Source organism: Salarias fasciatus, unplaced genomic scaffold, assembly GCF_902148845.1.
Source record: "Salarias fasciatus unplaced genomic scaffold, fSalaFa1.1, whole genome shotgun sequence".
Classification (NCBI taxonomy): domain Eukaryota; kingdom Metazoa; phylum Chordata; class Actinopteri; order Blenniiformes; family Blenniidae; genus Salarias; species Salarias fasciatus.
Window position 1 is genome coordinate 68,107 of NW_021941374.1, and position 21,639 is coordinate 89,745.

At 49.1% G+C, this 21,639-nt stretch overlaps 1 protein-coding gene and 2 non-coding genes across 3 annotated transcripts; 2 read left to right on the forward strand and 1 right to left on the reverse strand.

Annotated features, from left to right (window-relative positions):
• Positions 1-442: 442 nt before the first annotated feature.
• trnaa-agc (transfer RNA alanine (anticodon AGC)) lies at positions 443-514 on the reverse strand. Its single transcript has one exon. It is a non-coding gene; the product is annotated as a tRNA-Ala (tRNA).
• A 1,395-nt stretch (positions 515-1,909) lies between these two features.
• trnap-agg (transfer RNA proline (anticodon AGG)) lies at positions 1,910-1,981 on the forward strand. The gene has a single exon. It is a non-coding gene; the product is annotated as a tRNA-Pro (tRNA).
• Positions 1,982-7,776: 5,795 nt separating this feature from the next.
• LOC115385073 (NACHT, LRR and PYD domains-containing protein 12-like) lies at positions 7,777-20,266 on the forward strand (the record flags this gene model as incomplete). Its single annotated transcript, XM_030087163.1, has 6 exons — positions 7,777-9,552; positions 11,519-11,580; positions 15,114-15,278; positions 15,533-15,715; positions 19,644-19,826; positions 20,101-20,266. Coding segments are annotated over 6 exons (2,535 nt in total), but the record flags the coding sequence as incomplete, so codon positions are not given.
• Positions 20,267-21,639: the final 1,373 nt, after the last annotated feature.

Sequence of the window (21,639 nt, forward strand, 5' to 3'; positions counted from 1 at the left end):
TTTTAGCCAACATCACTAAACCTGAGTCATTTTCCAGCCTCTGTATCTGCAGAGCTCCAGAGATCATTAACTATTTGCTGCTGGGTGAAGACCGGCTGTGGGGGGACTGTCCCCCAGTGTCCAGACTGAAGGCTGTGGGGGGACTGTCCCCCAGTGTCCAGACTGAAGGCTGTGGGGGGACTGTCCCCCAGTGTCCAGACTGAAGGCTGTGGGTGGACTGTCCCCCAGTGTCCAGACTGAAGGCTGTGGGGGGACTGTCCCCCAGTGTCCAGACTGAAGTCATTGTTGACCTGGGTTCCTGCTTCCTGAGAACCAGAATGAAGACTGATCTTCTCCAGAGCTCTGCTGCTGAATGACTGTCAGTGGAGAGCTGGAAGAGTTGATGCTGAGCTGGATTGAGTTCCTCTGCTGAGGTTTTACAGTCAGACACTGACATAAAGCTTGGAGATGCTGGGGATTGATCCCAGGACCTCCTACATGCTGAACATGTGCTCTACCACTGAGCTACATCCCCTGTGTCTGCAGCTGGATTTGTCCTTGAAATGAATCAGCTGATAGAGTCAGTGAGGAAAACTCCTGAGAAGCAGATCTTCACCTTCACTGTCAGAGCTTTGATTGTGTTGTGTGTCTGGTTGCTGTAGGTGTGTGTTGGTGGAAGGCTCTGGGTTCACTGTTAACAATGGGAGGATTGGACATTCGTCTGGACAGACCACCAAGCTGGACTGTTGCTACTGTGAACTGTAATGAGGAAACTCTTAAAGGGCAACTTCGGTTTTTTGACACCTGGACCTTATTTCTAGGTGTGTCATGCTCATATACTCACTCAGACAAACATGGTGCAGCTCGGAGTCCTTCAGAAGTTATTTAGATCCAACCAATGTAGCCGCACTTAGCGGGGGCCACGGCAATGGAGCATGCATACATTTGCCCTGGGTCCGCAGCGAGGTGTGCCGCGGTCCGGTCGTGGACCGCGGTCCGCTAATTGAGGAACCCGGCTCTAAACTGAATCAGCAGTCGGGTTTCATCGGGGGTCCCTGTGTCTAACATATTACGTTAAAAACATGATAAAGGATGACGTTCAGTGATTAGTGCTCTAAAGAAGTTACAAATTCACGATTGGAAACAGTGCTGCGCAGCGCTAAAACGTTAATCCATGACTGGGACACTGTCACGCTAGTTTATCTATAAATTCAGTGAAGCAAATACACTTTTTATAGCTTTTTAAATAGTATACAGAAAGCAATCTTACATTTGTGCGACTCCGTGGTGGGCGCCATGTTGTTTTTTTCTGGCCAATGTGAAACTCCGCCTACCCCTATTGAGAATAGGGAGCATCGATGCAGACTTCGCTGAAAGGGGTGAAATAGCCCTTCCCCTTTCCCCTACCCCTATTCAAAAAGGAGAATTGGGATAGCCCTGAAGCCTCGTGAACGCGCATATCATAGGGGTAGGGGTAAGGGGTAGAATTGGGATTGGCCCTTAGTGTGAATAAATAGAAGAGCTGCATGAAAATGTAATATCTTCAGAATCAGTTCAGCTTCAACATCATGTCAGTTTTAAACTTTGCATCCTGGAGCAGCGTCCAGTGAAACGTCTCTTTCAATCCTGCTGCAGCTGAAAATGGAACAACGACTCAACTCTCTGCACAGTCATCTCACCGGCCGGACCGGAGCCTCTGGAGTCCCTGGTTTGGCCCACAGACCAGATGTTTGACAGAGATGAGCACAATGAGAGAAAAGCTGGAGGAAAGCCTCCCTCCTGATTGGACGAGACAGAGAGAGGACAAAGGAGGACCTGAGGACGCTCAGCGAGGACCAGCTGAGGAAACACACTCAGGACAACCACCTGAAGACTGTCCAGGCTGTCAGGAGGCTTCAGCACCTGCCTGGTTTATGATGACCTACGTGTCGGCTCGTTGGTCTAGGAGTATGATTCTCACTTAGGGTGTGAGAGGTCCCGGGTTCAATTCCCGGACGAGCCCTTCAGTCATTATTGCTCTCTTCTACCGATGGTTTTCAGGTTTGGTCAAAGCAGAAGTCTGTCCACCAGAGGAGAATAATGTGATTAGTTTGATATATTCCAGTTGAAAGTGAGGGTAACCAGTGTGGAAACCCTCCTCAGATTCAGAGTGATGATCTGGTTGGTGGAGGAGCGACCGGCCCCCAGTGACGTGGAGGGAAACCCCGTAGCGTCAGCACAGGTTCAGACTGCTGAACGAAGCCACACCTGGCTTTACCAACGTGACACAGCTGCTGAAGGAGCTCCGGCTCCATGCTGCTCACTCAGAGGAGGAAGAACCAGATGTTGGACTCTGCAGGCCAGGGGCCTCGCTGATCACACACTGTGGAGGATCCACACTAAAAGTCTCGCAGCACCAAAAGCAGAAACATCCTCTGGTTTATAAAGCATGCAGCTCTTTCCCTTTATAAATCCAGTCCAGCTGGAAGGCTGTGCAGGTGGATTCACCTCATATCACCCTCCACACACACACTTTCTACCAGGAATGGTCACAGTACCTCAGGAAGGTTTGATCTCAATAAGCTGCTGATCGCTGGAGTTTTACTCTCAATCATGGCAGAGAAGACGAGGAGAAGGAGTCTCAACAACTTCTACATGGATCAGAGTCTCATCTTTACGGTTCACACAGACAGATGGTCTATTCCAGCCGGTCAGAGGGAAAGAGAAGCTCCTGGGTTGAAAGGAGCCCCGCCCCTCTCTCTCTCCTCACTTCAGCTGCTTTTCCTTCAATGGAGGGAAAATTTCATTCAGACAAAAGTTTTACTGAACAGATTAAACTGAGTGAGGCGGAAACCAAAGCCTTGTAAAAATCCATGTTTTAAAGCTGCTAGCTGCTAACTCAGAGGCAGAAGTCCTGACTTTCAGGAGGCTGTGGTTAGACTCCCCATCAGGACGGAGGATTGTTTATCAGTGTTGTTTGTTGTTGTTTTGATGGTGTGTTTCCCAGCGGCTGTTCAGCCTTTTCAGTCGGTGCTGTCAGCTGATTCCTGCTGGAAAGAGTCCGTTTCCAGAAAGCCAGACTGGTCCTATGGAGGAACTCTCTGCTGCTGAAGCTCAGTTCTCTGGAAATGTCAGGCGGGTCGAGGACACAGGCAGCATGGAAACCTCCAGGAACTCAGTCCAGTAGTTCTCTGTGTGTTTACTGCCTGAAGCCCAGACTGTTCTCTGATCAGACTTTGGAATTGACGGATTACTGTGAAGCTCCATCATAAAACCTGATCAGTCTTCAATCCAACAAGTCATAAATGAACCTTTCCTCCTCCTCTCAGTGAAGTCTATAAAGTTCTAGTCAGAGTTGAAGAAGGAGGAGCTCCTGCTCCGTCATGGTGCTGCTGGGGGCTGTAATAATCCCCTTGACCAGCCCAAAGTCCAGCAGGATATTCACTGTTTTCCTGCCACCTCGGCAGCTCTTTTGGTGTGCAGAGATTTGGTCACAATCCACTTTGTAAACAGATCAGTGGCCGTCAGTATATATCTGCAACATAACAAGCAGATGGTTGTAAATACTTTGCATCTTTGACTGTCACTTAAAATGAAAACAACTTTTACATCAAACATTTACCATTTTCTCTTTGCTGTGGGCTCCATCATAAAACCTGATCAATCTTCAATCCAACTTGTCATAAATGAACCTTTCCTCCTCCTCTCAGTGAAGTCTATAAAGTTCTAGTCAGAGCTAAAGAAGGAGGAGCTCCTGCTCCATCATGGTGCTGCTGGGGGCTTTGGGGTGGGGGCCTCCTCCAGGTACAGCTGGTTCGGTGTGGTCTGGTCCTGGTGGTGGTCTAGTGGGGACAGCTCTGGGTTGTGGCCCTGGAGCTCCAGCTGAACACTGGCAGGGAGGAGTCCTCCACACTCCTCCAGAGAACAGAGACTCCTGGGGGTGTGGTGGTCTCCCTCTGGGTCTGGGTGGGGTCCTGGTCCCTTCAGCCCTGCAGCTCTGGACCCTGTCTGTCTTGGTAGCTTGTGATGGGGCCTGGAGCCCCCTTCCTGTCTTCCCCGAACCACGGAAGGCAGTAGCACTCTTTACACTGTGACCTTGTACGACCTTCAGGGAGGACTGGTGAGACCCTCTGAGGACCGATGATCCTCTGAGATCTCCATCAGATGGAAATGTGAACCTGGGGTGTTGAAACCAGACTCAGAGGAGCCTTCCTGTTGTTCCAGCTGCAGGTCAGAGCAGAGTGGTGGGACGGGGTCTGGTCGTTTGAGGAGCTGGTGTGTGTCACACACTTCCTGTAAGGTGAGGCTGTGATTTCCGATCATAAAGGAGGAGGAGCAGCTGAGCTCAGGTGATCCAGGTCCAAGAGTCCAACAAGGAAACCAGCAAGTCCAGAGTCCAGCTGACAGTCAGAGGAGGAGAACCGCCGAGGGTCTGAACAGCTTCTGTCTTCTAACGTCAAAGAGGAACTGAGTTTTGTCTCCGTGGACGTCAAGAGAAACGCTGTGTGACTGTTGGACAGGTTTGTCCTGATTCTGTCTCAGCTGACTGAAGATGAGTGACGTGGACAAAGAGGAGGACAGATCAGAGTTTGTGGACAGGTAAGAGACGGCAGCTGCTCCTGCAGAGTCCACCAGCACAGTCCACACAAAGGCTACGTTCAGACTGCAGGGCTTAATGCTCAATTCGGATTTTTATTTATTTTTTTTTTTATGACATCTGATTTTTTTGCGAGTTTGTTCACATTTACAATAAAATGCAACTTGTATGTGATCTCCTGTCTGAACTTAAAGCGATACTTCAACATTTTGGCAAATTGGCCCATTTAGCGCAATTCCTTAGTCATTTCGAACAGCATACTTACTGTTTCTGTGAGGGCGAGCTGTTGTTTATTCAGAGGTGAGTCGGGGAAGGTTTTCGGGACGGACACAATGGAAGTGGACGGTATTTTCGTTCCCCCTCATCAAACTCATCAAATACACAATCCAACAACCCCAAAACACTTTGGTGGACACGTTATAATCCACACATTCACTACGCTGTGAAATATTAATGCAAAATTACCAGATTGAGTTCTTTATGCGAAGATTGCTAAGACGGAACTACTTACTAAATATGGCAAAGGAAACATTATTTTCCTCTCCGTTGTCCTGGCGCTGCAGAATTTGGCGAATGAGAAGGATGAGAGCCAAGTTTTTGAAATAAATGAATAAATGCGACCTGGCCGTTCAGACTGAAGTCGCATGGCAAAAGATCAGATACGTATCGGATTCAGGACCACATATCCAAGTGGCCTGGGTCGCATTTGAAAAAAATCGGATCTGTGTCGTTCAGACTGTCATGAAAAGATCCGACACAGGTCGCATAGGGGCAAAAAAATCGGATTTGGGTCACTTCAGCCTGCAGTGTGAATGTAGCCTAAGAGACATGTTGAGATGAGAAACGCTGAGGGAGAACATGAAGACAACACAGTGAGAGAGAGAGAAACGCTGAGGGAGAACATGAAGACAACACAGTGAGAGAGAGAGAAACGCTGAGGGAGAACATGAAGACAACACAGTGAGAGAGAGAGAAACACTGAGGGAGAACATGAAGACAACACAGTGAGAGAGAGAGAGACGCTGAGGGAGAACATGAAGACAACACAGTGAGAGAGAGAGAAACACTGAGGGAGAACATGAAGACAACACAGTGAGAGAAGAAACTTTTGATAGTAAACACACGATTCAATGTACTTATATATACAAGTAGTTGTGTGTGTGTGTGTGTGTGTGTGTGTGTGTGTGTCACAGTTGAATCCCATTAAATATTAACAAAAAGTACAATTTATGATTATGATGCAGCTTATCTTTTGTCTCTCTCTCTCTCGCTCTCTCTCTCTCTCGCTCTCTCTCTCACACACACACACACACACACACACACACACACACACACACACACACACACACACACACACACTCCCCCATGTCTCATCAGAGAGTAGTGTTTCCAGCGTCTGGTCATGTTGTTCATTCATCCTCTGCTGTCAGGCTGGTTCATTTATTTCTCTCTGACTTTTGTCCTCATGTCAGAGGAAACGCTGTCAGAGAAGTGTGAGCAGCTCTGAATGCAGTGGATTCCTCTTCTTTCACCACAGCATGGAGCAGTTCAGTCAGTCAGTGAATGAAGAGCAGCTTTAAAGATCTGAGATCATCCTGATAACTCACCAGGTTCAGAACCAGAAACACAAAATCTAACATGAAGCTTTCTGAGTCTGCAGCTCACTGTCCACTCCTGTCCTCTAAATCAGGGTTACTCATCTTACGGCCCATGGGCCAGTGCCAGTTTTTGTGTAATTCATTGCTGGCCTTCCTCTCCTGACCACAAACTGAAAAAGATGATGATCAAGAACTGAGAGACTGATCTGAACAGCAGCTGAACTGAGAGCATCAGAGGACTGTCTCAGAGTTACTGAGACTCTTTGTGTGTGTGATCGTCCATACAGGGGGAGGCAGCTGAGAATAATGTCTGCTCTTCTGTTTGGGACTGAAAACATCTCCTCTAAATAATGGAAGGTATTTTCAGAGAGAGAACAGTTGTTGATGAAGCTCCAGTCTCTCCAATCCAGCTCACACATTACTCTGCTGTTAAAAACTCCACACTGATGAACATTCACATGATCACTGTTTGAAATCTGTAGATTAAATGAAAAAAGCTTTCTCTATCTTACAGTGTGCTGGATCCTCATGCTGTTGGAAAGGAATATTTTATCAGTATTTTTCACCAAGCCTCATCTGCTTTGAGGAAATGTTTCACAGCTACTTTTGATTTCTGCTGAAATGGTTTACCGCATCGTGAACTAAAGTCAAAGGACGCTGTTGTTGAATTTTCTCCGGAAAATATTAAATTAAACTGGATTTGGTGATAGTTTTACTGTTATGGTGAGACGGTCTGAGGCTCAAGAGCAGAAAGCAAACTGTACAGGGTGAATCAAGATGGAAGAGTTTATTGAAGACGAGAGTCTGAAAGATTCATAAATCTCACATGAGTCCTGTCATAGGACACCGCTCAGACTGGCCCTGTTTCAAGAGAGACATAAATGAGACCCAGTGAGAGCAGAGAGAGACACTGATGGGGAACGTGAGGACAACACAGTGAGAGCAGAGAGGAGTCAGAGATTCTGTTACTGAGCTCAGATATTCAGGACAGAGAGCAGATCTGATGTTTTGTTCAACCAGTTATAATATTTCTTATTTATTCTGTTGACTTTAGTCATGGTCCATCTCCAACCAACCTGAGTGTGTGTGTGTGTGTGTGTGTGTGTGTGTGTGTGTGTGTGTGTGTGTGTGTGTGTGTGTGTGTGTGTGTGTGTGTGTGTGTGAAGACACACAACAGAGTCTTCAGGATCCAGCAGGTTGTCTCTGAAGAGTGACGGGTCCAAAGACTTTCCACCACACTTCAGTGTTGAACCTGGACCTTCAGACACAAAGTAAGAAACTCTTAGTTTCTTTGATTTCCTCCAATGCAGAGTGAGAGATGTTGAGCTCCCTTTCAGATTCAGCTCCAGGATTGTGAAGCAGTGTGAGAGTTGAAGCTGGATTTTTGTGTTGTGTTGCTCAGAGTAAATGTTGCTTGGTGTCCACAGAGAGAAGAAGAGGACTGATGTGTGTGAGGAGCAGCCAGAAAGATCCAGAAGCGCCGCTGCACTAAGTAAGAGTGGACATGTGTCTGCTGAGGGACTGGTCTGTCTTCACTGGACTTGTTGTTGTGTTGTAGAGACATGAAAGCTTGTTGTTTGTGTGCAGTGTGATTGTTGTTGTTGTCTGTGAGCAGGTGTGGGTCTGCAGCAGCTTCTAGAAGAACATAAGAAGAGTGTGAGGAGCAGATGTGAACGTGTGACTGAAGGAAGTGATGAAGCAGGAGGAGGAAGCCTCCTCAACAGGATCTACACTGAGCTCCACATCACAGAGGGACTCAGTGAGGAGCTTCAGAGGGAACCTGAGCTGCAGCAGCTGGAGACAGCTTCCAGGAAGGAGAGCCTCCATCACACTGCCATCAGGTGTCAGCACATCTTCAAAGCCTCGGCCCAGCAGCACACACACATCCGAGTGGTTGTGACCAGCGGCGTGGCCGGCAGCGGAAAAACCTTCTCGGTGCACAAGTTCAGTCTGGACTGGGCCGAGGGCCTGGAGAACCAGGATGTGGGGGTGCTGGTGGTGCTCTCCTTCAGGGAGCTGAACCTGCTGGGAGAGCGGCCGTACAGCCTCCTCTCGCTGCTGGCTGTTTTCCATCCCACGCTCCAGAAGCTGACGGCAGAGGAGCTGGCCGTCTGCAAGCTGCTCTTCATCTTTGACGGCCTGGATGAAAGCAGACTTTCTCTGGACTTCAGCGGCGGCCGGCGGCTGCTGGACGTCTCCCAGCAGTCTTCAGTCAGCCTGCTGCTCACTAACCTCATCCGGGGGGATCTGCTGCCCTCGGCTCGGGTCTGGATCACTTCCCGACCGGCGGCGGCCCATCAGATCCCTCCAACATGTGTGGACAGACTGACAGAAGTGCGAGGCTTCACTGACGCCCAGAAGGAGGAGTACTTCAGGAGGAGGCTGAGTGATGAGGAGCTGAGCAGCAGAGTCATCTCCCACATCCAGACCTCCAGGAGCCTCCACATCATGTGTGGAATCCCAGTCTTCTGCTGGATCACTGCTACAGTTCTGGAGCACATGTTGAGCAGCGAGCAGAGAGGAGAGCTGCCCCAGACCCTGACTGACATGTACTCCCACTTTGTGCTGGTTCAGACACACAGGAAGAAGCTCAAGTACCATGAAGGACCTGAGACGGGTCCACAGGAGCTGACGGAGGCTGACAGGGAGCTTCTTCTGAAGCTGGGCAGGATGGCCTTGGAACATCTGGACAAAGGAAACATCCTGTTCTACCATGAAGACCTGGAGCAGTGTGGTCTGGATGTGACTGAGGCCTCGCTGTACTCTGGAATCTGTACTCAGATCTTCAAGAGAGAGTCTGTGATCTTCCAGAAAGCGGTCTACAGCTTCGTCCATCTGACTGTTCAGGAGTTTCTGGCTGCAGTCTTCATGTTCCACTGTTTCACCAACAGGAAGACAGACGAGCTGAAGACCTTCATCAGAGAACATGACACTTTACCGTCTCTGGATGCCTTCCTGAAGCTCGTCCTACAGAAATCCCTCAGAAGTCAGAACGGCCACCTGGACCTGTTTGTCCGCTTCCTTCATGGCCTCTCTCTGGAATCCAACCAGAGACTCTTAGAAGGTCTGCTGGGTCATATAAAGGTCAATGTCTGGACGATCCAGAGTGTCATCCAGAACCTGAAGGAAATCAACAGTGAGGAAGTGTCTCCTGACAGAAGCATCAACATCTTCCACTGTCTGACGGAGATGAAGGACCTCTCAGTCCATCAGGACATCCAAGAGTTCCTGAAGTCAGAGAACAGATCAGAGAAGGAACTCTCTGAGATCCACTGCTCAGCTCTGGCCTACATGCTGCAGATGTCAGACCAGGTCCTGGAGGAGTTGGACCTGAAGGAATACAAGACATCAGAGGAGGGACGATGGAGACTGATCTCAGCTGTGAAGAACTGCAGGAAGGCTGAGTGAGTCCACATGTCCTCATGATCAATGTCTCAGTGATGTTTGTAGAAAATAGTTCCTGTAGTTCCTCTGTGGAGATGATCCTCAATGATCTGTCCCGAAGAACCCATCAGTCCACTGTCTGATCTGCTGTCTCAGACTATGACATGATTATTATTCAGCTTTTCATGGCTCAATTTTGCACCATGGTGTTTCATTTGATACTGTAATTAATCAGAATTGATCAGAATTGATATGATAAACTCCCTCTAGAACTGCCACCTTAACGTGGTGGGGGAGTTTGAGAGTCCACATGATCCCAGGATCTATGTTGCTTTTTTATGGCTTTATGCCCCTAATAGGGTCTCCCATGGCAAACAGGTCCTCGGTGACGAGCCAGACTGAAAGCAGTTCAAAAACCCCTATGAGAGGAAAGACAACAAAGGTCGTTACGTCGCCCGGTATGCCGCAGCTGGGGCCCCACCCTGGAGCCAGGCCTGGGCCTCGTAAGCGAGTGCCTGGTGGCTGGGCTCAGCACGATGGGGCAATGTGGACCTGACCTCCGGTGGGCTCACCACCCACCGAGGAAACCGTAGAGGCCGGGTACAATGTGGATTGGGTGGCAGCCGACGGCAGGGTGCCCGCGACCCGATCCCCATATACAGAGACTAGCCCTGGGGACATGGAATGTCACCTCGTTGGGGGGGAAGGAGACCGAGCTTGTGAGGGAAGTTGAGAGATACCGGCTAGATATAGTCGGGCTCACCTCCACACACAGCCGGGGCTCTGGAACACAACCTCTCGAGAAGGGCTGGACTCTCCACTTCTCTCGCGTTGCCCGAGGTGAGAGGCGGCGGGCTGGTGTGGGTTTGCTTATAGTGCCACAGCTCAGCCGCCATGTGTTGGAGTTCACCCCAGTGAACGAGAGGGTTGTATCCCTGCGCCTTCGGGTCGGGGACAGGTACCTCAGTGCTGTTTCGGCTTACGGGCCGAACAGCAGTGTAGATTACCCGGCCTTCTTGGAGTCCCTGGGAAGGGTGCTGGACAGTGCTCCGACTGGGGACTCTATTGTTCTACTGGTGGACTTCAACACTCACGTGAGCAGCAACAGACCTGGAGGGGGGTGATTGGATCGCACGGCCTCCCTGATCTGAACCCCAGTGGTGTTTTGTTATTGGACTTCTGTGTTAGTTACAGTTTGTCCATAACAAACACCATGTTCGAGCACAAGGGTGTCCGTAAATGCACTTGGCACCAGGACACCCTAGTTCGGAGGTCGATGATCGACTTTGTTGTCGTGTCATCTGATCTCCAGCCGAGTATCTTGGACACTCGGGTGAAGAGAGGGGCAGAGTTGTCGACCGATCACCACCTGGTGGTGAGTTGGATTCGCTGGTGAAGGAGGAAACCGGACAGACTTGGCAAACGTGTTGTCGTGCCCAAACGTGTTGTGAGGGTCTGCTGGGAATGTTTGGTGGAACCCTCTGTCAGCAGGGTTTTCAACTCCCACCTCCGGAAGAGCTTCGCTCATGTCCCGAGGGAGGCTGGGGACATTGATTCTGAGTGGACCATGTTCTCCACCTCCATTGTTGAAGCAACTCCCCGGAGCTGTGGTCGTAAGGTCTCCTGTGCCTGTTGTGGCGGCAACCCCTGAACCCGGTGGTGGACACCGGAAGTAAGGGCGGCTGTCAAGCTGAAGAAGGAGTCCTATTGAGCCTTGTTGGCTCAGGAGACTCCAGAAGCAGCTGACAGGTACCGGCAGGCCAAGCGAACTGCAGCCCGAGTGGTAGTGGAGGCAAAAACCCGGATCTGGGAGGACTTCGGGGAGGTCATGGAGGACTATCGGTCGGCCTCGAAATAATTCTGGCAAACCTTCTGGCACCTCAGGAGGGGAAAGCACTCCACTAACACTGTTTACAGTGGAGGTGGGGAGCTGCTGACCACAACTGAGGATATCATAGGACGGTGGAAGGAATATTTCGAGGACCTCCTAAATCCCATCGCCACGTCTTCCGTAGAGGAGAAGCAGAGGCTGAGCTCCCAGAGGTGGACTCGTACATCACCCAAGCTGAAGTCACCGAGGTGGTTGGTAAGCTCCTCAGTGGCAAGGCACAGGGGGTGGATGAGATTTGCCCTGATTACCTTAAGTCTCTGAATGTGCAGGGACTGTCTTGGTTGACATGTCTCTGTAACATCGCGTGGCAGTCGGGGACGGTGCCTCTTGATTGGCAGACCGAGGTGGTGGTCCCCCTGTTTGAAAAGGGGGACCAGAGGGTGTGCTCCAACTACAGGGGGATCACACTCCTCAGCCTCCCTGGGAAAGTCTATTCCAGGGTACTGGAAAGGAGGATTTGACCGATAATCGAACCTCGGATTCAGGAGGAACAATGCGGTTTTCGTCCTGGTCGTGGAACACTGGACCAGCTCCATACCCTCCATAGTAGGAGTGTAACGGTACACAAAAGCCACGGTACGGTACATACCTCGGTGTAAGGGTCACGGTTCGGTACGTTTTTCAGTACAGTGGGGAAAAAGTAACAAAATCTCACAAATGTACCAGAGCATCTTTCCAAGGCTTCACGTGACAGATTTATACGAGACTGGTAATTTACGTGATGATGTCGACGCAGAGTGGCTCCGTTAGTGCGCTAGTTGTTGTTTCTGGACACAGCGTGAGATTTCCTTCATCAAGATGACCCAGTATTGGCAAGATAGCGAGACCAGAGAGCTCCTCTGGATCCATGGGGAAGAGGAGATTCGTCTACAGGTAACGGGGACTGTGTTCCGCTGAATTGTTTAATTTCGCTTTGCTCCGTCGCGCTGATGATGTCATCAATGTGGGACACTACCAGCATGGGAAAACGCAGCATCGCGGCTCGCCAGCAGGCGGTTTAGACTCGGATCTGCAGGCAGTGTGAAAGGACACAAAAGGCGATTAATAGTGGGTCGAAAACACTGGTCGACCCGCTAGTTGCAGTGTGAAAGGGGTATAATTGTCATGTAATTTATTTTATTTTGAAATTTGACCAGATTCTCTTGCCTTTTCTGTTTCCGACTTCCTGTCTGGTCCGATCTGCTTGATCCAGCTTGACAAATGGCGCTCTCGGCGCTCACGGCTCGCGTGAAAACTCGAACTAAGCGGAGCGGGCACGCTGCGGAGCGCGAGCCGCGGCGCGCCCCTGCGCCCGTCTGTGCGTGCAGTCAGATAGTTTAACATGGGAGGCGATCAGAAACTCTTTGCGCAGCGCTTCCGTGTCCAGTGCGTTCTCCCCGTCAGGTTGTAAGCAGGACTCGCTTTTTTATTTTTATTTTATTTTTTTACTCACTCGTGTATTCGTCGTGTAATTGTGTGTACCGACCCGTGGCCCCCGTAACGTGACGGTACGGGACGAATACAAATACCGTTACACTCCTACTCTATAGGGTGCTCGAGGACTCGTAGGAGTTAACCCAAACAGTTCACGTGTTTTGTGGATTTGGAGAAGGCATTCGTCCCCGTCCCTCGCGGTTCCGTGTGGGGGGTGCTCCGGGAATATGGAGTCAGGGGCTCCTTGTTAAGGGCCGTCCGGTCTCTGTATGACCGGAGTTGGAGTCTGCTCTGCATTGCTGGCAGTAAGTCGGACCTGTTCTCGGTGCATGTTGGACTCCGGCAAGGCTGCCCTTTGTCACCGGTTCTGTTCACAATCTTTATGGACTGAATTTCTCGGTGCAGGAGACGGAGGGGGTCCGGTTTGGGAACCGCAGGATTTCATCTCTGCTTTTTGCAGATGATGTTGTCCTGTTGGCTTCATTGAACCCGGACATACAGCATGCAAGTGGCGGTTCACAGCCGAGTGTGAAGCGACAGGGATGAGGATCAGCACCTCCAGATCTGAGGCCATGGTCCTCGACCGGAGGAAGGTGGCTTGCCCCCTCCAGGTCAGTGGAGAGACTCTGGCTCATGTGGAGGAGTTTAAGTATCTTGGGGTCTTGTTCACGAGTGGAGGACGGATGGAGCGTGAGATTGACAGATGGATCGGTGCAGCGGCTGCAGTGATGCAGTCATTGTATTGGTCCGTTGTGGTGAAGAAGGATCTGAGCTGAAAGGCGAAGCTCTCGATTTCCCGGTCAATCTACGTTCCCACCCTCATCTATGGTTTTGAACTTTAGGTCATGACTGAAAGGACAAGATCCCAGATACAAGCGGCTGAAATGAGCTTCCTCCGTAGGGTGGCTGGGCGCTCCCTTAGAGACAGGGTGAGGAGCTCAGTCACCAGGGAGGAGCTCGGAGTAGAGCCGCCACTCCTCCACATCGAGAGGGGCCAGCTGAGGTGGCAACTGGTTAGGATGCCTCCTGGACGCCTCTCTAGGGAGGTGTTCCGGGCATGTCCCACTGGGAGGAGACCCCGGGGAAGACCAAGGACATGCTGGCGAGACTATGTCTCTTGGCTGGCCTGGGAACGCCTCGGGATCCTCCCAGAGGAGCTGGAGGAAGTGTCTGGGGACAGGGAAGTCTGGGTATCCCTGCCGAGACTGCTGCCCCAGCGACCCGGCTCCGGATAAGCTGTAGAAAATGAATGTATGGATGGATGGATGGATGGATGGATAGATGGATGATATGTTCACATTTTATTCCTTTTTTTTTTTTTAACAAATTCGGTGCTGTTCCAAAAAGTCTCCTCTACCCTCCAGAGAGACTCAGTTTTCAGAGTTGGCTCAAACTTGGACTGTCAGTCTTCTTTCATATTCTGATTCACATTTCATCTCTTATTGTCTGTAATATTCTAATGAGACTGAAATGTTTCCAGCTGCCTCCTGGAATCCATCTGATCAGCCCTCATAGCAGCTGGAAATCAAATGTCCATGTTGTGGAAGTCAGCAGACCTTCTCTTGGTCTTCTTCACACTGTAAACATGTGATGAAAGAAGTGATGTGAGGCTCAGCAGCAACCAGACTAAAGCCTGAGAGGAAATGTGTTGAATGATGTTAAAGTGAGAGCAGAACTCTGAACTGGGTCCAGAATGAAGAGCTGCTCAACATTTCACTCAGTGTTGTTTTCACAGCTCAGCAGTCTGACCAAGCTGAGAGACAGCAACGCAACATGAGACAGTGAGGGCAACATGAGACAGTGAGGGCAACATGAGACAGTGAGGGGCAACATGAGACAGTGAGGGCAACATGAGACAGTGAGGGGCAACATGAGACAGTGAGGGCAACATGAGACAGTGAGGGGCAACATGAGACAGTGAGGGCAACATGAACACAGTGAGGGGCAACAGGGCAACATGAGCACAGTGAGCACAGTGCAGGGGCAATGGGACAGGTTGGAGGCTCTGAACAGAGGTGCAGGTTTGGGTATCTGGACATCCAGCTTCATTCTGCAGCTTCACTTCAACATCTTGAACTCAAGACTTGAAGTAAACATGTGGAACTCCACGTTCTCTCCTTCATGTGGAACTCCATGTTCTGTTCTTCATATGTACATGAATCAAAGTCAAACCAGAGAAGATGCGAAGCTCTGATGTCCAACAGTCCATCAAAGTGTCCTCTGTCATAACGTCCTGTCCTCTCTGGTCTCATTACAGTCTTTCTGGCTGCAGACTCTCTGATCCTCACTGTGAAGTGATCTCCTCAGCTCTGACCTCTGACCCCTCCCATCTGAAACATCTGGACCTGAGTTACAATGACCTGCACCTCCAGGATTCATCAGTGAAGATTGTGTGTTCTGGGCTGGAGAGTCCAAACTGTAACCTGGAGACTCTGAGGTCAGTCCACTGTCTGAAGGGAGAATCTGTTGGAGGCAAAGGACTGAAAGGAGTTTAGGAGGATTCCAGATGGAGTTTGGACAGAGAGTGGACTGAGCTCTGCAGCATGTTGATGAGAGCTCTTCTCCTCCTGGAGGCTTCAGCTGTTTGGACTTTACATTTCTAAACTCTTCCAGTCTGAACCTTCTTCAGCTCTCAGTCACTTCAACATCAAACTCTGTCCTCTAATCTCACTTCTTTCTCTCTTTATTCAGGTTGGAATGCTGCAGTTTGTCAGAGATCAGCTGTTCTTCTGTGGCCTCAGCTCTGAAGTCCAACCCCTCCCTCCAGAAACATTTGGAACATCTGGACCTGAATTTTAACCAGTTGCAAGATTCAGGAGTTTCTCAGCTGTGTGGTTTTCTGCATAGTCCACTCTGTCGTCTGCGGACTCTGAGGTCAGACTCCATGATTGTCTCAGTTAAAGTAAATAAAGTAAGTAAAAAACTTTATTTGCCCCCATTGGGCAACTTAAAGGACTATTTCACCCAAACAACGATTTGGCCTCATTTTCTACTCACCCTCATGATGAGCAACACTCTCAAAAGCAGCCAGAGATCCGGAAGGATTTTCATTGTCAACAAACTTCTGCATAACAGGGACCGATAGAGCCTGAGAGAAAAAGATCCATAAAGTCCACAAAACCTGCCTATTTTCCTTCATACTGCACGTCCGCTGTAATCCACATGTCCTGAGCAGGTAACGTTCATACTTAATTCGAAACAGAGGTCATTTAGTACATTTTTTGAGCATAAACAGTGCTATATCGTACTTCCGCAGTGCACAGCTGCGCATGCACCCTGAACTCTGGAAGCCGCGGCTGACCAAGCCAGACACTTGCGCGCTTTCAGGGAATACTGTGCTAAATTGCAAGCATAGAAGAAGTCCATCTGTTTTCCTTTTCGTTGTTTCAAAGTTTTAAAACAGTAACTAGCCACTTTTGTGATTGTCCACAGCTTGGTCACAGAGTGTAAATAGCGGAACTTCTTCTACACTTGCAATTTAGCACAGTAGTCCCTGAAAGCACACAAGCGTCTGGTTTGGTCTGCCGCGGCTTCCATAGTTCAGGGTGCACGCACAGACGTGCACTGCAGAAGTACGATATAGCACTGTTTAGGCTCAAAAAATTTACAAAATGACCTTGTTTTGAATTAATTATGGACGATACCTGCTCAGGACACTTGGATTACAGCGGACGAGCAGTATGAGGGAAAGAGGTGCGTAAAAGTCAAAATTAATAAAAACAATCAATAAAACACATCTCGATCACAAACACAAGGACAAGCTCGAAACAAGCTAAGACCTAGCTGAAGGCCAGAGAGAAGAGGTAGGTCTTCAGCTGGGATTTAAAAATCCCCCCAGACTCGGTTGCTCGGATGTGGAGGGGACGGGAGATCCAGAGTCTCGGGGCTGCCACAGAAAAGGCTCTGTCCCCTCTGGTTTTCAACCTAGACCTGGGTACAACAAGACGGCGTTGGTCAGCCGACCGTAATGCTCTGGAAGGGATGAAGGGGTGGAGAAGATCAGCTAGGTACGGTAGGGCAAGATGGTGAAGAGATGCAATTGCCCAGATCATCCAGTCGCATATGACTTTGAAACCCATTAAGGACCGGGAATCCACAGACTGGGGTACAGGTGACTTGGTGGGCTTCTTTTCTTCCCGGAAATTGGTTGTTAGACCAGATCATTTCCGCCCCTCTTGGAGGAGTTAGTAGTATGTGCATTGCCTTACGGCACACGATGGTACCAGAATCAGGGGACACAGTCTTGTCTGTAAATGTAGTTGTTATACATGGTGCTTGTGACCATGGTCGTGATGGTGAGTGAATGTTGGTGGTTTGTTAGGAAATGTATGTGTGTGTCATCCTCCCAAACCCAACATTCAATACGGGCTTAACATTACACATTGTGCTTTCTCTGCAACATAGATTTAGGATAAAACCCAACTCTAGGTTCTGTTGGTTAACAGAGATCAGAATGGTACTGCCAAGTATCATTAAGGAGAATGAACCTGCATGTATAGTCATAAATCTTTAGCTCGATCTGCACAGAGCCATAAGCTCCCCGTTAGCCGCCTCAGTATAGGTGAAACAACTTACTTAGTCCAGTTACCCTGGTTGAGCAGACTCTCAAAACTACCACTACCATGACTGTACAACATCCACAGGTGCCTCTGGCATATATTCTTGGCACACGTCACACGTCAGCCTGCAGGGCATAAGAGAGACAGAGAAGATTAGAATCAACTCCAGGAGACAGCCACTGGGGTGGCCTCTACACCACAGGGCCCATCTGGAAGGCAGGTCAGGTGGGCCACCAGTGTGGATATCTAGAGGCCGGTCACAGGGGTGACCTCAATGCCACTGGGCCCCCTCAATGAAGCTGGGAGGCAGATTGCTATCATTCTTCCCAAGATCAGCAGATCAAGCTTCCTTTTATCAGCAGCTGAGATGTTGCTGCCGCAGTAGACTACACCAAATAACATGAGTGATGAGTCACCGGAAGTCTTCAAGAGTGTCCCCTGCAACCCCAAAAGACCTCAGCTTCCCGAACAGATAGAGTGTGCTCTGGCCCTTACTGTAGAGTGTCTTACTGTAGTCACCCAGCAACACCCAGGAACTTGTATGAGTCCACTCTCTAAATGTTCATGCCCTGGATGTTCACCGGTGTAGGGAATGAGAGACCGCACTTGTGGAAATTCATCACCAACTCTTCTGTCTTTCCTGAGTTGATTTGGAGGCAGTTCTACTGGTATGAGTCTACAAAGTCCTGGATCCGTTCCCTGTACTCCAGATTATCATCTTCTGAGATTATGGGGTTGTCATCGGGGGCCATTTTCTGGATGTATTCTTGGAGGGATGATGTTTCCTCCTGGATGGTGGCGATGGCACTCGCCAGTCTTTGGCCTACTTCATCAACGCCATGTTTTCTGATTTTGTCCAAAGTTATCTTTCAGCTCTAGTAGCCAACTAACCCTATATATAGACAGAGCAATAAACAAAGAGTGCCCTCCATATAGTGGAATGTGCCCTCTGGCATATGGGGCAGGTTAAATACTGCTCCTATTCCGGGGCGCGGTCCTCCTGAGGAACAGTGGAATGGTACATGAGGAGGAAATGTGTGTGGTGAGTCTTTGAGTCTTTGCTGGAGTCGTCGCTCCAGCAAAAAAAAAAAAAAACTCCCTCTGTTCAAACACCCATCTCTATATCTGTGAAATTGTGTGCAGGTGTGCAGTAAGAAGGGATATATGACCTTCTCACAGTCTGTTTTTCAACTGGGCTCTCTTCTCAGTGCCTGTTTCAGCTGGTTTCTCTTCTCAGGGTCTGTTTCAGCAGGATACAGTCAAGTCGGCCCAAATCCAAGTCGGCACATAGCCAAGTAGGCCCCATGTGAATTCAGGGCGGGGGGGGGGCTCTCAAGGGGCTGAGATCTTTGGCTGTTTAAAGGGAGCCGACTCTTGAGGAGCCGTTTAAAGGACCGGTTCCTTGCTGAACGTCACATGATCTCTAGTAGCGGGACTGACAGAGACGTCACCCTGTTTAGTGAGGAGTCTTCTGTTATTTTCTGACACTTGACACTGTTGGTCTCGCTTCTGAGTTTTCATGATGTTTTTCTGACACATTGAAATTTGTGCTTTATCTTGCTCGTCTCCGGAAAACTACTTCCAAATTCTTCTACGTGTCCTTTGAATGAATATTTTATGCTTTGTTTATGACAGTTTTTTTTCCCCATTTCTCCTGTATTCCTGTAACACTTCTTCCATTTTTCTCTCAAAAATATCTGGTGTCTCCAGTTCTGACCACAACACCAGTTCTTCATTCAATGAACATCATGACTGCTTTCCATCTCTTAATTATACACAGATGAACTGCCTGCTGCTTTTCATTTCCAGTATCTGATCATTCTCCTCATGTTCTTCCTCCTCTGCAGCTGTGCTCCAATGCTTCATCAACCTAAACTAAATCCACCTGTCTAGGGTCCTGCTCTGATACCTTCGTTTAGGAGACAATCTTTCCAGAGAATGTTGGGAACCTGGGTCCACCTTTAATCTGTGTGTGTGTGTGTGTGTGTGTGTGTGTGTGTGTGTGTGTGTGTGTGTGTGTGTGTGTGTGTGTGTGTGTGTGTGTGTGTGTTGATCCAGATGTAGTTTGGACAGAGAGTGGACTGAGCTCTGCAGCATGTTGAGGAGAGCTCTTCTCCTCCTGGAGGCTTCAGCTGTTTGGACTTTACATTTCTAAACTCTTCCAGTCTGAACCTTCTTCAGCTCTCAGTCACTTCAGCATCAAACTCTGTCCTCTAATCTCACTTCTTTCTCTCTTTATTCAGGTTGAGGGGCTGCAGTTTGTCAGAGATCAGCTGTTCTTCTCTGGCCTCAGCTCTGAAGTCCAACCCCTCCCTCCAGAAACATCTGGAACATCTGGACCTGAGTGAGAACCCTCTGCAGGATTCAGGAGTTTCTCAGCTGTGTGGTTTTCTGCAGAGTCCACTCTGTGGTCTGCAGACTCTGAGGTCAGTTGACTGTCTGTTCCTGTTGTAGAAGGAGAAATGTTTGTCAGCAGCTGTGATCTGAGACTCTGATCCTGCAGTGAGAGAGTGGACTGAGCTCAGCAGCAGCTGACTGCTGTGTGTGGACATGAGGAGGAGTGTGTTGTGTGTGATGAAGATCCACAACAACAGAACAGCTCATTGATCAGGACTCAGTAATGTGGAGCTGCTCATTTCTCCATCAATACATCTGATTGGTTCCTCCTCATTGATTCTGCTGCTTTCTCTCTTTATTCAGGTTGGAGGACTGCAGTTTGTCAAAGATGAGCTGTTCTTCTCTGGCCTCAGCTCTGAAGTCCAACCCCTCCCACCTGAAGGAGCTGGACCTGAGGGTCAACCAGCTGCGGTCTCCAGATGTGCAGCAGCTGGTTGCTCTCCAGCAGAGTCCAGACTGCAGCCTGCAGACTCTGAGGTCAGTAGATGGTTGGAGTGAGTCCATGCTGCTTTCAGCAGGTTTGGACTAAACACAGTCAGTGTGAGAACAAAGATCCAGTGTTTGACTCTCAGTGAGGCTGTGAGAGGAGAACGCTGAGCAGCTTCAGGATTGGACAGCAGAGGACACACAGTCAGCCAATCAGAGGAGCAACAGGCTTGTTGTGTTGGTCTGACAGTGGTGGTCCTTCATGAGCTCTGAGCTGCTGACTGCTGCTCTGAACAGGACTGAAGTCCTCACTGCTTCACACACTCTGACCACCTCCTCTCATCTCTCTGTAGCTGGATCTGAGAGCAGAGAGGAGGCTGAGAGTCCTGAAGATCTACTGAGAGCAGAGCTTCTTCAGAGGAAGCAGCAGAAGAGCTGCTGAGTGTCAGTGGTGCAGTGTGAAGAGCTGTGAGAGTCCAGCATGGAACCATGGAGCATCAGTAGATCTTCAGCGTTCAGCCCTGCTGCTCTCCCTCATTTCACCATCCCGAAGGAGATTTATCCAAAGAACCATTCAGAAAACGTTTTCAGATCAACAACATCTGCTCCTTCTGTGAGACTGGTGATGAAACAACTGTCCAGATGTTCTTCTCATGCTCTCAGATCCAATCTGCTTTGATTTTCAAAGTGATTCCAGACTAAATCTCTTCATTTCTGAGTCATGTGACAGAAAACAGGAGAACTTTTGGACTGACTGCAGAAGAAAAATGATGAATTGTTCAGTCATGTAATTCTCTGCTTGGTGAAGTTTTTCATTCCTCTGAATCACATTTTAAAGTCAATCCTCAACTTTCAGTGATTTCTAATTGTTTAGCAGCTCAGTAAAAATGATCAAACTACTAAGACACAGATCTTAGACACAATCTTTGAAACAGTCCAGATTCATTTGTCCTCTTTGTTCATAAAAACTCTATTCTGATCAATATTTAGTGAAGCTGGTTTCTTGTTTCTTCTGTTTTCTTCTCATCTTCTCTGAAGCTTAAACTCCTGATTGAAGTCTTGATGTCAGCTGATAGTCAGAGAACTCTTTTCCTGTTGGAGAGCTTTGTTTCATTGGTTTAGAAGGAAACACAGAGAATTCCCTCCTGACTGGATTGATTAGGGAACATGTTCAATGTTTGTTCTAATAAAGTCTGTTGAACTGTTTCTTGTTCCGTCCTCTTTCCACCACCACGCTGCTCACAGCCTCTGAAAACACAACCTTTAGAAAACTGCTGCCACTGGTCTCCATGGAAACGGAGGAAACAGCCGCAGTCAGCAGTTGTTTGGCGTCACAGCAGTAAAGAGAGTTTTCCAGTTGTCATCAGGACTCCACAGGTGGAGCAGCAGTGAACCAACAGAGCAGGAAACAGAGTT